The 16001-nt window shown below is 48.1% G+C and overlaps 1 protein-coding gene across 2 annotated transcripts in view; it reads left to right on the forward strand.

The window, feature by feature from the left end:
• The first annotated feature begins 7476 nt into the window (after positions 1-7476).
• Positions 7477-16001, forward strand: part of FAM120A (family with sequence similarity 120A) — a 95275-nt gene continuing 86750 nt past the window's right edge. The window contains exon 1 of one of the 2 annotated variants that reach the window (XM_019434297.2): positions 7477-8219. In XM_019434297.2, the coding sequence (XP_019289842.1) occupies positions 7746-8219 (474 nt within the window). In that variant the 5' untranslated portion in view covers positions 7477-7745. The remainder of the gene's footprint in view (positions 8220-16001) is intronic. The other variant, XM_019434296.2, reaches the window with a different exon arrangement.

Genomic DNA, 16001 nt, shown 5'->3' on the forward strand with positions numbered 1-16001 from the left:
ATGTCTATTTTGGATATTCAGCATTACTTTTCCCTTCCTAAGGTACATAGATGTCTTTCTCAGAAGTTGTATATAGTTTTGGTGAGATGATCAATCCAGGTATATTCTTCTTCATATTAAAATCAAAGGAGCCATATTCTTTTTGCTGTGAGGCTGGAGACATTTGGTCTATTCAACTCTTTTTTTTTTTTTTTTTTTTCCCTATGATTTTGAATCTTAAGCAAGTGACTACAGGACAAGGGAATATTGGAGTTCATTATGTTACCTTCAGTGCCCCAAATGTATTTTTACATGACTAGTGCTTGCCATCCCTCATTTCTGCCCACTTCTAATCCTGGTTCCCCAACTTTTGTAAATTGATTTCTACTTTTTAAAAAATGTTTTATTTATTTTTGAGACAGAGAGATACAGAGCATGAGTGGGAGAGGGGCAGAGAGAGGGAGACACAGAATCCTTAGCAGGCTCCAGGCTCTGAGCTATCAGCACAGAGCCTGATGCAGGGCTCAAATCCACAATCTGTGAGATCATGACCTGAGCCAAAGTTGGACGCTTAACCAACTGAGGCACCCAGGTGCCCCTATAAATTGATTTCTGAGTCCTTAATATCTGTATAGTAAATGCCATTTTGCTTATATTAGAGGGAGTTGTTTCAGTTGCTTGTAACATAAGAGCCCAAACCCTACAGTGTAATATGCTATCTTGCCTGTCCAGTTGACCAGGCTGTGTAGTTGGCTACAAGTTAATGTGAGCAACGTGGGAGAGAAGTCTGCTACAATGGTTTACACAGGCTTGGGCTGCATTCACAGACCTACCCAGATCCCAGGAAGTCAGTCTTGATGTACACTGTGCTGATCAGGCAACAACTTGGGTATCTGGTGTGAGCAAATATTCCTAAGACTACTGACACACTGGAAAGGCATATCTTATGTATGTCCTAGGTGGTAAGAGCTCTCAAACTATGTGATAGAAATAGTGTGGGCTGAAAAATTGAAAATGCAGGGTAGGAGCGTTATAATTTCTATATTTCTGCAAGTGCTAGCCATCCATCAGAGCTGAAGAGATTTTTTTAAGAGAAGGCAATTTGTAAACTATAAAGCATTGTGCAAATGTGATGTTATGTTGAAGTATTACTAAGTAACTCATTGAACAAATTAAATGTAAGCCAATACGATGCAAGGCTGATGCAATTGCTCAGCTCTTTAGGAATTAAGATCTTTCGATATAGTAGCCATTAGCCACTTGTAGCTATTTAATAAGAATTAGGTGAAATTAGAAATTTAGTTCCTTGGGTTTCCTGGGTGGCTCAGTCAGTTAAACATCTGACTCTTAATTTCGGCTCAGGTCATGAGCTCGTGGTTTGTGAGTTGAAATCCCACATTGGGCTCTGTGCTCATGGTGTGCAGCCTGCTTGGGATTCTCTCTCTCTCCATCTCTTCCCCTTCCCCACTTGTGCATACTCTCTCTCTCAAAATAAATAAACTTAAAAAAATTTAGTTCCTCAGTTGTATACATCAAGTGCCCACTAATTACATACAGCTAGCAGTTACCATATTGGACAGGATAGCTCATTTTTCCTCTATTACAGAAAGTTCTATTGGACAGTACATCTCAAGAAAAACAAATGCTAGGATAAGATTAGTGAGTCTATTGTCTCTTCTATTTTAATGACACGGAATATTTTATTTTGAAATATAGTGTTTCCTGGTTTGACAAAACTGGAAGTATCTGTACTGAAATCCTTACTCCCAGTTGCACTGATGTGGAGATGGATGCCCTAGCCCTTCAGCCAGGGCTGGGGCTGCCTGTACCCCCATCTGGGACTTGCTGCAGAGAGGGATGGGAGGAGGCAGTGGTGAATAGAGAAAGAGCAGCGGTTTCTTGCTTTCAGCTCTTCCCAGGCTCAGGCTACTGCTCCACCCTGAAGGCATCTGCATTTAAGGCAGAACTGTCTCCCTGCATTCCCCAGGCACTTGTGCTCTGTAGCTCAGCAGGCAACCCTGACCTCTTCCTTTGGCAGCAGAGTCTGTGCAGGGACCTTGGGCTCAGTTTCCAGAGAATGACTGTGTGTTCCTGTGTTCGAGGCTACAGAGTCTCTGGAGGCAGTGAGGTTCATGTGTTCCAGCCTGGTCAGGCCTGTGCTCTTCATACTCTGGTGTGAGAGAAGTGCTCCTTTCAGAAACATTTTGTATGGTTTGAACAAATGTAACAGATCATTTAATGATTATAACTAGTCTCTAAATAATTAAATCTTCAAATGGTTGTACTTAAGAATGGAAATTCTTAGTTAAAAAAAATAAACTTCTCATTTTCATGTATATCATGCTGGGAAATAAAATTTAGTTTACAAAAAAAAAATATCATAATTTTGAAGATTCCATCAGGCAGTATTTAAGGGATGACTATTAAGGTCTTCTATCCAAATAAGAGAGACTATATGCCCAACCGAGTACTGTCTTCCAAAGCATCCCTTGGATGTTTGTCCCCTTTTCCTCAGCAGCTCCCAGTGGTGAGGGTGGGAGTAAAGACAATTTGATGCCGGAGTGTCCCATGTCAGTAAGGACGGACGTCTGGAGAAAGAGGTCTTTGATGCCCAGGAAGTGTTGGGAAGGTGGCTGGACATTCCCACAAGTGGTGGAGAAAGGACACAGGCAATCAGTCCTTTGCAGACTTCAGAAAGAATGGACACCAACAATTGTAGATTTTCCTGGGAAGGGAAAATTGTGGTGATAAGGAGTGCAGTAGCCCTTCAGCTAAAATGGTCACCAACCGGGGGTGCCTGGGTGGCTCAGTCGGTTGAGCGTCTGACTTCAGCTCAGGTCATGATCTCACACTCGTGAGTTCGAGCCTCGTGTCCGGCTCTGTGCTGACAGCTCGGAACCTGGAGCCTGCTTCGGATTCCGTGTCTCCCTCTCTCTCTGCCCCTCCCCCACATGCACTCTGTCTCTCTCTGCCTCTCAGAAATAAAGAAAACTAATAAAAAAAAAAATTAAAAAAAAAAGTCACCAACCGATGATGTAAAATGTTTCTTGCCATGCATTTGGGAACTTCCGCTACACTTGAAGAGTGCTAGAAATGTGAATTTATAGAAATCTGTTTATATTTTCCCATTAACTTACAATTAAAACATTTTTTTTACATTTATTTATTTTTGAGAGACAGAGACAGAGCACAAGTAGGGAAGAGGCGGCGGGGGGGGGGGGGGGGGGGGGGACACAGAAACCAAAGCAGGCTCCAGGCTCTGAGCTGTCAGCACGGAGCCGATGCGGGGCTCGAACCCACAAACTGCCAGATCATGACCCGAACCAAAGTCAGATGCTCAACCGACTGAGCCACCCAGGCACCTGACTTATAATTTAAAACTATAATTGTATATGCCTGTTTAAAAAATTATGGTTGAAAGAGAAAGTAAATTCACACCTGTGAATAGGACTTTTAATCCATATAACTAAAAACAAAAAGCACTTTCTAATTCCAGAATACTAAAACAACAACAACAAAATCTTCAAGACTGTAGATGTGTGTGTGTGTGTGTGTGTGTGTGTGTGTGTGCGCGCGCGTGCGCGCGCACTTCCAGGTCATTTAAGTTGACAACAGATTAGAGCTTTAGTACTAGGTAAACATTACAGGTTCAAATCCCAAGCAGGGATTAATGTTTTCTGCCCAGGTCACGGATTCCATGCTTAGCTGTTCCAGCCTGCTGTTCTCCCAGTATATGCTAGTGATTATACGAGTGGGCGCAGAGCCAACTTTCACCTTCCTTGAAGCAATGAAAACTTACCTTTTATTGCTGGTGGACAGAAGCCTCAACTAGGTAGATTATTAATTAAAGGTGTTATTCTACTATAAAGCACTTTACTTTGGAAAGGATCATGTAAATAAGACAGACAGTATTTTCGCTGTAGATGAATTGATCAATAATGAATTGGCTGAAACATGAAAGAGCTGAAAATAAGTATTTGTCATTGATTTTCCATGCATTGATAATTCTGCACACCATGGGCTCTTTATCTATTAATCACAACTTTTTTCTGAGATTTCATTTTGTAATTTTTGTGAGGCATAGGGCCTTGTCCTTTTTAGCGTTATTGTTTGTTTTTTCCGATTTTTCCCTCACTTATATGGCAATCTCCTGGTGAAATTAAAAGTTTTATCATGTGGGGTCTAAGTGAATTGTCCAAAGATAAAGTGGTTGGAAATGAAAGTCCCCAATCATAAGTTGTCATGTGCTGTGAACCCAAGAATATAATTTTTTACTAAATTTTAATTACAGATAATTTACTGTAAAAGTAATGATATTCAAAAAATTTAACTGCAACCAACCCCCAACTCTGAGTTGAGGATGCAGATTACATAAAAGATATGTCAGCCAAACATTTTAACAGCCACTAATGTTAGTCAAAAAGAGAAAAAATTAGTTTTTTAAAAGGTGAACACATAGTTAAATAGGGCAAGTAAGCATAATGAATTTTATATTTTATACTTATGAAAGTGAATTTTAAAGTTTCAAAAAGTAAAATAACTTGTCCATGTTCTCAAGCATAAAGTCTATATAATTATAGTTAAGCAAAAGTATTAAATATAAAAGCCAACATTTACAGAGCATTTGCTGTGTGGTAAGCACACAGATTATCTCATTTAATCCTATAACAATCTGAGAGGTAAGGACTATTAACATCTTCCTTTACAGATGATAAAAACCGGGGTTTAAAAAGGTTGAGTAATTTGCATAAGGTCACAGAGCTGGAGGAGACAGATGTGGCAGTCTGACTGCAGAATCCTAGTACTTCACACTGTCTTAAGGTGAAAAAAACTTATTCCCTGAATCCCAGATACCGGCACTAAAGCATTTAAAAAATTAAAAGCAGGGGCGCCTGGGTGGCTGAGTTGGTTAAGCAGCTGACTTACTGCTCAGCTGGTGAGATCGCTGACAGCCCAGAGTCCGCTTGGAATTCTAGCTTTCTCCTGCCTCTCTCTGCCCCTCCCCCACTCGCACCTTTTCTCTCTCTCTCTCAAAATAAATAAACTTAAAAAAAAAAGGTTGTCTTTATTTATTTATTTACTTTTTAAAAAATTTTTTTTAAATGTTTTTATTTATTTTTGAGACAGAGACAGAGCATGAGCAGGGGAGGGGAAGAGAGAGAGGGAGGCACAGAATCTGAAGCAGGCTCCAGGCTCTGAGCTGTCAGCACAGAGCCCGACGTGGGGCTTGAACTCACTGCGAGATCATGACCTGAGCTGAAGTCGAACACTCAACCGACTGAGCCACCCAGGTGCCCCTTTATTTATTTTTTTAATGATTATTTATTTTTGAGAGAGAGAAAGACAGAGCAAGAAGATGAGGGGCAGAGAGAGAGGGAGACACAGAATCCAAAGTAGGCTCCAGGCTCTGAGCTGTCAGCGCAGAGCCTGACGCGGGGCTCCGACTCAGGAACTGTGAGACCATGATCCTGAGCCGAAGTCCGACGGTTAACCGACTGAGCCACCCGGGTGCCCCTAAAAAAAAAAAAAGGTTGTCTTTAAAAAAATAAATAATTAAAAGCAAGCATGTTTAAAATAAGGGCGGCACATAGTGAAGGTAAACATGGAATGCAGTGCTATAAATGAAAATACAGTGAGTGATTAAAACTATCAACCTTGTGGGGCACCTGGGTGGCTCGGTCGGTTAAGCGTCCGACTTCGGCTCAGGTCACGATCTCGCGGTCGGTGGGTTCGAGCCCCGCGTCGGGCTTTGTGCTGACAGCTCAGAGCCCGGAGCCTGTTTCAGATTCTGTGTCTCCCTCTCTCTGTGACCCTCCCCCGTTCATGCTCTGTCTCTCTCTGTCTCAAAAAAAATAAATAAACGTTAAAAAAAAAAAAAATTAAAAAAAACAAAACAAAACAAAAAAACTATCAACCTTGTGAGCCTGCAGTGGGTTACAGAAGGAAATGTGGCTACTTCTGGGGTGTCAGTATTTAATGTGGCCTTAAATGGCTAACTGCATTTCTAAATAGCACACAATCCTGGCTTCAGCACTAATTTGGTGCATGGGTAAGTGGCTTAGCTTGCACAGTCTGTTTTTAAAAAATTAAACGTTTTTATCAAGATACTAAGAACATTTTACTTATGTATATATCACACTGGCTTGTATTTGAGGTGAAGTTATAAGAAAAGAAATGAAAAAAATCCCACTTGCCTTTTCAGGGACGGAGAGTATGGGGGCTTCTTGGAGCCGCATGGGCGCAGGCTCCATCTGCTCTGCACCTGCTGTCTGGGCTTGCTCCTCTACGGAGGTTTCTTCAGAAAAAGAACAGATGGGAGGGCTGGAGGTAAGTAAAAATGCCACTTTCAAACCCTGAAGAGTTCTGAGTTTCCAAATGCTTCGTTCTGCAAGACATTAATCTGTTTTTTAAAATGTTTTATGGCAGCGCATATGCTTACAGCGTTAACCTCATTTTACAAGCAATTGCGACAGAGATGTGGAGCAGAAATCACGAAAGGATCTCCTTCCAGAAGATGCTCCCAGAGCGACCGGGGTTTGAACCGCTGTTCTTGCGAGGGGCCGCCCAGCTGCTGGGAAGCCAGGAGGTTCGCAGTTGGCACCAACTAGAAAGGAGGCACTTGGGGCGCTGTGACGGACGTGTCCCCGCTCAGGGGTCATCAGTGGTCACCTGGCACTAAGCCGCGGGGCTACACCTGACCTTCGAGTCTGGCGATCAAACCGGCTCCTCGGTGGGTGGGCGGGGTCTGAACCGCCTGCTCCCCCCCCGCCCCCCCTCCCCTCCCTCCCCCCCACAGCCCGCTCTCCCCGAGAGGCCGGGGTCCGAGGCCACTCCGGTCGTCAACCGCATCTGCAGGGTCCTGTCCCTCGCTAACCAAAGATGGAGGGAGCCCGTCCCTCCATCCAGAGCACACGCAGGAGCGCAGCGACCTGGTTGCTCCCTCCACCCTGGACACAGCCACCTGCTGCTCCTCGCTCACCCCGACCTCCAAGCTCTCACCAGCCTGCCCCCTTTCCCTCCGCAGTCACCGGCCACAGCGCTGGTTTCGCCTCGGGGTGACGGCTCTCAGGGACCGGACCGGGTCTCCTCGGGGTGACGGGACCCGCGAATGCGGACGGGGTGTCCTCAGAATGACTGGACCCGGGGACGGGGGTCTCCTTAGAATGACGGGGCCCGCGGAGGAGGACTGGGTCTTCTCGGACCCGCGGACGGGGGTCTCCTCGGAGTGACGGGACAAGCGGACGGGGGCGGAGGTCTCCTCCGAGTGACGGGACCCGCGCGCCCCGGGACGGGGTTTCCTCAGAACGAGGGGACCCGCGGCCGCGAGGCCTCCAGGGCGCCCCCCCGGGCAGGCCGCGCGCCCCTCCCCGCGGGCCGCCCTCCGCCGCCGCGCGGCCGGGATCCGGGCTGGGTTCGGGCCCCGCAGGCCGCGGCGCCGCCTCTTCCGCCCTCCGCCGGCCCGCGTGCGTCAGCCTGCGCCGCCCCGCCCCGCCGCCGCCGCCGCCGCCGCCGCCGCCGCCGCCGCCCGCGCGAGGCCGCCTCAGCCTGGCCCGGGCCTCGAGCGGCGCACGGCGCAGGTCCCTCCCGCCATGGCCCTGGGAGGCGGCAGCACATGGCGGCCGCAGCGGCCATGAGCGCGCCCGCGGCCCGCCCCGGCCCCCCCTAGAGCCCGCCGCCGCCCCGGCCGCGCCACGGCCCCGCCGCCCCCGGCCCCGCCGCCCCCGGCCCCGCCGCCCCGCCGCCCCGCGCCCGCCGCCGCCGCCGCCATGGGCGTGCAGGGCTTCCAGGACTACATCGAGAAGCACTGCCCGAGCGCCGTGGTGCCGGTGGAGCTGCAGAAGCTGGCCCGGGGCAGCCTGGTGGGCGGCGGGCGGCAGCGGCCCCCGCACACGCCGCTGCGCCTGCTGGTGGACGCCGACAACTGCCTGCACCGCCTGTACGGCGGCTTCTACACCGACTGGGTGAGCGGCGGCCAGTGGAACCACATGCTCGGCTACCTGGCCGCGCTGGCCAAGGCCTGCTTCGGCGGCAACATCGAGCTCTTCGTCTTCTTCAACGGCGCGCTCGAGAAGGCGCGGCTGCACGAGTGGGTCAAGCGGCAGGGCAACGAGCGCCAGACGGCGCAGCAGATCGTCAGCCATGTCCAGAACAAGGGCACCCCGCCGCCCAAGGTCTGGTTCCTGCCGCCCGTCTGCATGGCGCACTGCATCCGCCTGGCGCTCATCCGCTTCCACGTCAAGGTGCGGCCCGCGGGGGCCGGGGCCGGGGTCGTCGCCGCCCCCCGCCCCCCCCCCCCCCGGGATGGGGGGAGGGGCGGGAGCAGGGCGCAGGCCGGGCGAGTCCGGGGTCGGAGGGCGCGGGGGCGCAAGATGGACGCGCGGCCTGGCGTCCGGCGGGCGGGGGAGCCCGGAGCCCCGGCCGCGCCGCGGGCTTGCGAGGTGCGGGCCCCCCCCCTCCCCTCCGCTCCGGGCGCGACGCTCGTCTCGCGGGTGACCGTGCTCGCGCAGCAACAGGTTTTCGGTGCGAGCGAGTGGGCTGCGCGGCCACGCGAGGGGGTCCCGGCGGGGCTGTGCAAGCCGCTCGCTGCTGTCACACGGCGTCCTAGCCGGGGACAGCCTGCCGGGGCCTGCCGAGGTGCACCGCTTTCGAGAGGCGACACGCGCCTTGGGTCCGGGTTCCCTCCGAGACGACACTTTTGAGAGAAATTGTCCGAGTTTTGTGTGCGCCAGATTTCAAAGAATTGTGAGATCTGACATGACGGAATCTCGTCGGTTCTGGGACTTACAGTCTTGGGTTTTGTGCATCTGTTGCGAAAGGCGTAGCGGCAAGAGTTAGGGCGAAGGGGAACGGGAACCCGATTTCCAGGGATGATGTCTCCGCACGGGGGGCCTCGGCCACTTTGGGCCGGGCACCCCGGTAATCAGAGCCTCTGCTGTCCCTTTGGCAGAGGGCTCCACGCTGCACCCGGGCCAAGGGCAGCTTCGGGACCCAGCAGCCACTGCAGAGATAACATGCAAATCAATGACCCTGGGCTTCGTTTGGATTGCTTCCTCGTTCATTGCTTTTTGTAAAAAACTGGGGGGCTGTTTTGGTTTTCTGGCTCTGGCCACCGTGTCTGTCTTACAACTTGTTTGTCTTGCCATTATTTCTGCTCGCAACCGCTTGAGCCCAAAGTTTCTGAAATTCAGTCTTCCTGACTGCCTGAGTTGAGATGGTGGTGGGGAAGCCTAAAGTGATAGCGGAAGTCCCACCCCAACCCTGTTGCAATTGGTGACGGGGTTTGCGAGTCTGCGGGTCGAGACGGCTGGGAGATCGGGGATTGGTGTGTGGGCCTGGCCGAGACACAGCCAGCGTCCCCTGGGAGTTTGGGTGAGCGCCTAGGGCTGCTGGCATTTTCTGCCCTGGAGCCCGGGCTCAGGGAAGTAAGGCAGCCTGGACTCCCGGCCGAGATCCACCTCCTGACTGTGTCCGAGAAGTATTCCGAGAGGAAACTAGCGCTGAAAAGACAGGATGAGCTTTTGGTCAGACGACTTTCAAATATTAGGAAGGATTGGATTCGGTGTGTCTATCTTTGAGAGCGCTGCTGAATTCTTTATTTAACTGTAAAAAAAGTTTATCTTTGCATCCCTGTGAATGTGTGGCTTGCCTACTAGGTGCTCAGAAGTTTGACCAATGTGTGAATGTTTGGACACTAGATTTAAGATAATTTCTTCCACTTAGCTTTCCAGACACAAGACGATATTTTTTGCTTTAGTTAAGCTTTTGATTCCCAATATAGAAGCATAGTATAGTGTTGGTTGCTCAGGTTAGTGCAATAATAACTCAATTACCTGGAGGCCGCTTGACCTGGCAGTCTCACCGTTTTGGAAGACGTCTAAGAAATTTAGCTACTAGAAATTTCTCAGCAGCCAAACAAGAGATCAGGAAGTTTTGGTACTGTGACCCCCCTCCTCCCCCCCCACCCCCCCCCGAAAAAAAAACCCCACAAAAAACAAAACCAAAGCTTTCTCTTTCCTCCTCACTGGAGAAGCAAATCTCCTTATAGACTGCCCTCTTCTTTTCAGATGTGGTTCTGATAAGCTTGGTTATCTGTTTCTAAGGTCAGCGTGAGAAAAGGGTGTAGAGGAAAGTCTGCCAGAGGCAGGAGCACCATTAATAGCAAGAAGTGACACTTCAAAAGGGAGAAGATTAAAAAAAGCCGTAAAAATCAGACATAATTCTGGGGCTACTTTGGAATAAGGAGAACAATTTTATGTATTTGAGGAGCCCCTGAGGGTTCTCTTAAGAGAATGGAGCGATGTGTACTATTTTTAAAAGATGCCCATTAAAATGGTTAAGTAAATTAAAAGCATGAGAATATATCACTGTATACCTGTTAGAATGGCTAAAATAAGCCATACCAACACTACTAAGTGCTGGCAAGAATGCTGAGCCTCTGGAAGCAGTTCACGTGGCTGGTGGGCATGCATGCGGGCGCACCACCCTGGAAAACAGTTCCGCAGTTAATGTTAAATATACATTCACCCTGTGACCCAGCAGTCCCTCTCCTGGGTAATTACCTAAGGAAACTTTTGTTCATGCAGGAACCCTACTTTGGTGTTCCTGGCAGTTTTATTCATAATAGCTAGTGCTGGAAACAAACGAAATATCCTCTAGTGGGTGACTAAACAAACTGGTCCTTCCATAGGGTGCAGTCTTCCTCACCAATGAGAGGGAGGAAGTATCGATACAGATACAGACAACTACTGGGATGAATCTCTAAGAATTTATGCTGAGTGAAAGAAGGCAGGCTCAGAAGGTGTGATTCTCTTTCTATGACATTCCCCTGAAGATGAGGCTGCATTGATGGGGACCAGATGAATGGTTGCCAGAGGGGTGGGGTTGGAGTTGGGCGTGGACATAAAGGGACAGCAGGAGCTTTTTGGGGTGATGGAACTTTTCTGTACCCTGATGGTGGTGGCAGTTACGTATTTTAAAACATACAGCTACACATCAGAAGTACGTAAAAGTTCATTTTACTGTACGATAACCACAATTTTTTTCTATATAAATTATATAAAATTGACAAAGGAATTGACGTAAAATCTCACTCTATGTAATGTTGGGCACATGAGGCACATGTCTTATAAAAATCTGCCATCTTGTTGGCCTCCTAGGCTTTTGTAAACTGGCAGAAAGGCTTAATTTCCTCAGTTTTGCTTAGAGAAACCTTTTTTGACTTAGAAGACTATGTCTTTGGTAGAGTAATAATTGTAATTTTTTTGTACAGTAATAGTGATATATTTTTAACCATTAGAAGTTGGCGTATGAATCGGCTAATTTTGTTGAGGTGTTTGGACTGCCTGGCCTGAACTTGGCTTCTGCTAGGTACTGGGAGTGTTTCCTCTTGTGTATTTTGAGTCATCACAACCTTTGAAACTTCAGTGAGGGACTGATTTATTTAAAAATCTTGGTGGCATTAAATCCCTAGACCTTTTCTCAGTGATCCTGCTGCAAGACTGGAGTCGGCGTGCGGGTTTAAAATGAAAACCTTCAGATCTTACCCTGAGTCGGGGCTCTAGCGTGTTTACTTAGAGCTGACATAAGAAAGCCGAGCTGCTGTTTTATGACAGTGGAAGTCTGTGAGTGAGATTCGGCTGTGACTTGAGATTTGGGGGATGACAGTCCCTATCCTGGCGTACCTGGTGGGACAGGGACCGACTTGTGGACAGGGACCGACTTGTCGGGTGCCTGCCCTTGCTGGGCCCTTTCACAGAGCTGTCTCATTTGGCCTGCGCAGGGTTTTGTTACTCATTTTGTATGGAAAGAGACAGAATTGCTGAGTAGGCGACATCGGGGGACAAGTAACCAGTAACTTTCTCAAGAGGGAAGTGCGGAGTTGAAGGCAAAGTTCAGTTTCTTTGTGTAAGAATGCCTCGGGGGTGTGCCTGCCTGCAGTTCACTCCCAGGTCAGATCCCATAGCACAGCGCCTCTGCTCTGTTTTCCAGCCACTGTGGGAGTGGGAGCAGCAGGGTTTCTGCCCAGAGACGCTAAACACCAGCAGTACACCTTGTTCTCAAGGACCTCAAATTGACCAGGGAATACTTAGGTTCAAAATTGACCACATTACAAGTAAAACCAGTCATCCTTTTAAAATCCTTAGTTTAAAATATTTACTTTCTTCCATTGTACGGGTTTTAGGCTGGCTTATCTCATCCTAAGGTCTTCAGGGTTCATCCACGTTGTAATGTTGTGTCAGTTTCCCTCCTTTTTAAAGGCTGCGTAATATTCTGTGGACCGTCCATTTGGTCTGCCCACAGAGGCTTGGGTTGCTTCCCGTTTTGTCTGTTGTGAATAATGAAGAATGCTGCAGTGAACTTGGGTGGGCAAAAATCTGACCGAGTCCCTGCTTTCAATTCTTTTGGAGAAGTGCCCAGAAGTGGAATTGGTCGTTGTATGGTAATTCTGTGTTTAATTTGTTGAGGAATTGCAATGCTGTTTTCCACAGCAGCTGCCTATGTATGTTTTATATTATACTTTGCACAATAATATACTACCAGTAGTTTCAATTTCTTGACATTATGATCACAGACTACATTATTCAGCTACTTGCTTTTTTTTTATAAGGATGTAAAAAACTTTCCATGTCTATATGGTTCTAATTCTTTTATTTTTTATTTTTTTTTAATGTTTATTTATTTTTGAGAGAGAGAGACAGAGTCAGAGCGTGAGTAGGGGAGGGGCAAAGAGGGAGACACAGAATCTGAAGCAGGCTCTAGGTTCTGAGCTGTCAGGACAGAGCCCGATGCAGGGGTTGAACTCACGAACTGCCAGATCATGACCTGAGCTGAAGTCAGACGCTTAACCTACTGAGCCACCCAGGCACCCCTCTAATTCTTTTTAATGCCTGCATGGTGTTCGATAATTTCTCCAGCGCCTGCAGAGGTGCATGCACAAACTCTGAAAACCTTAAAGGACTATTGAGCCAGCATTGCCAGACTTCACATTTTTCAGGAAAGCCAGAAATCCAGATCTTTATTTACAATTATCTCGTTTAAAAAATACTGTTTAAGCCAAGCAAAATAGGCTGTGGGCTGGATTCTGCCCTTCAGCCCCCGGTTTGTGATTTCAGCGTTGATTTCTAGAACACTCATCACCTTATCTAAATCTCTCTCCCCTTTTCTTAAAGTTAGACTGACCAAAGCCAACCTTGCCCCTCTGTCTGCCTTGTTCGAACCCTTTTCAGTCATCAAAGTGCTCCCGTTTCCTGGGGCTCCTGAAATAAGATAATAGTCTGCTTCTCTCCATTACATGTTCTTCCTTCTCATAATCCCAGCGTCGCCCCTTTGAGGGTACTGCTGTCCGTGTGCTCATGCGGCACCTGCCTGGTCCCATGGCCTGCACAGACCTGACGGACAGCTGGTGGTATGCGCTTGAGACCGAGTCTACCAAGCCCCATTCACACAGCTGACCACGCACCCCCTGCCTCCTGTCCTTCACATCCAGTGGCCGTTGTGTTTGTGTTTGTGCTTGCGCTTTAGCCACCCCAGAGCAGGACCCTGTACTTAGTGGGAAACTTCACTGTTGACTTCAAATGTCGTCTCCCCTCTGCAGCCCGACCCCTTTTGAGCTGGTCTTCACTGTGTTTCTGTTCCACCCTTTGTGCACTTGGTCTGATGCTGCTTGTAGCCCTAGCTGGTTCGAGTCTCATGACTGTCCACTTCGAGGTTATGCTCCTTGCCTAGAGTCCCCCCCTCCCCGGTATTTTGAGCCCCAGCCTGCCTGTCCCTCCACCAGCCCGGCCACCTTCCACGTGCCCCACTCCTCCTCCTCCTCCTCACTCCAGTACCGCCACCATGTTAACTCACCACGTGGAGCCACTGGGCCTAACAGGCGCTTGTGCAAACGCATTGGTGGTTGTGAAACGAGATCATCATGTGTTTACCACTGTTGGGAAAAAATGATATAGAATAATAAAATTGAGCACAAAGTACAGCGCAAGACTTATACTGAGGGTAGATACCGTTTCATTCACCTGTGTCTGGGCAGTCGTCAGAGTCGCATCTGCATTGTGACCGGCCCCCCACACCCGTCACTTCACTGGTGGAACTCATCCTGCACACCATGTCGTGCCGCCTGTGGGCCCCTCGGGTCAGTCATTCCTGCCAACATCTTGAACAAACCATTAATCCAGACTCCGTGTTGAGGCTCAGACCCTCCTGTGATCTGAGCTCTTTCCACCTGCCTGCGTGGCTCCCGGTTCCTGTGTTGTGCTTCATCAGTGCTCCAGCCAGCCCACTCACTGCTTCCCCAGAAACGGCCTGCTTCCCTAGAAACGGCCTGCTTCCCCGCTCTTCTCGAGGCGCTCCTTCGTGTCTAACTGCCCACATCTGCTGGTCGGAATTTTGCTCATACTTTAAAGCCCATCTCAGGCACGGCCTTCCTTCACAGAGCCTCTGATGTTCCCAGAGGTAGGCCAGGGACAAGTGCAGCGCCCTGCTTTCCTGTGTTCCACCTTGTTGTGGCTACCTGTGTGCGTATCCCCAGCTGTCAGCTCCTGGAGGGCTGGGACTCCGTTCACTCCCGCGTGGGTTTAGTATGGGTGTCGAACTTTTTAGTCACATATTTGCTTTGTACTATTTATATAGACAGAGAAATTTCATTATTTTCTTCTAACATCTGGATCAATGCCATTATGTAAGATTTATTTTCTCACCTTAAATTTCTGATAATCTCTTTTCTGACTGGTTCCCAGTGATGATTCTTCTTCCCTTTGGCAAATATTGAGTGCCTGTTACTGGCCAGGCATGGAGGAGCGACTACATAGGAAAGAAAGGAATCCTCCAAGGAACTTAGTCTACTGACAGGGGGCTTGTTCATGAAGACTTCTCAAGTGTCACCATCTTGAAATAAGGTAGATCGATCTGAGTTTCAACTTCATAAATTCTGAAACTTAAATTTTCATGTATTGGAGGGGCACGTGGGCAGCTCAGTCAGCTAAGTGTCTGACTTTGGCTCAGGTTATGACCTCACGGTTCGTGACTTTGGCTCAGATTATGACCTCACGTTGGGCTCTGTGCTGACAGCTCAGAGCCTGGAGCCTGCTTCGGATGCTGTGTCTCCCTTTTTGCCTCTTCCCTGCTTGCACTCTGTTTGTCTGTCTCTCAAAATAAATAAACATTAAAAAAAGTTAAAGTAAAAATTTTCATGTAATGTATTTTGGAGTAACATTTTGAACAAGGACAGGATTGCTAGGAGTTAGCTGAAGCTTGAGATTAGTATAGTAGGCTAACTAAACACTGAGGACAAATAATGTTGGTGTTTCTTTTTTTAAAATTTTTAAAAAATTGTTAAATTTTTAAAAAGTTTATTTATTTATGAGAGAGAGAGACAGACAGACAGCATGAGTGGGGGAGGGACAGAGAGAGAGGGAGACACAGAATCTGAAGGAGGCTCCAGGCTCTGAGCTGTCAGCCCAGAGCCTGATGGAGAGCTCAAACTCACAAACTGTGAGATCATGACCTGAGCTGATGTCAGATCCTTAACTGACTGAGCCACCCAGGCACCCCAGTTTTTAAAGTTGGTGAAGTTTAATTTACATGTTCGTTATGACATCCACACTGTTACTTGTTTTTTTAGTGGAGAAAGAAAACAGTTTTATCATTGGATAAGCGGTGGCATCAAGGCAATCTATTAAAAAGATCGCAACAAAAAAAAGAATCTCAGCCTGTCACATGGCCTGCAGCCACAGTCTGTGCTAATGGTGCGCTCTGATGTTACCATCTAAAGGAAAAGTAAAACCTCTGTCTTTTGACAAGTAGGAAGTTACCTCTTGGAGCCAAGTGTCTAGGCTTCCTGAGAGATTGGGGAGATGGGACACAGCCCTCCTTTTATTATTATATGTTTTTAATTTTATTTTTTTAATTGTGGTAAACTATAAAGTTTTTTTTTTTTTAACCGTTTTAACCATTGTTAAATGTACAGTGCAGTGTCACAGAGCACGTTCACTGCTGTGCAGCTGTCCTCATCACCCATCTCCAGA

The sequence above is a fragment of the Panthera pardus genome, unplaced genomic scaffold, assembly GCF_024362965.1.
Source record: "Panthera pardus isolate Hobbes unplaced genomic scaffold, ASM2436296v1 HiC_scaffold_20, whole genome shotgun sequence".
Taxonomy (NCBI): domain Eukaryota; kingdom Metazoa; phylum Chordata; class Mammalia; order Carnivora; family Felidae; genus Panthera; species Panthera pardus.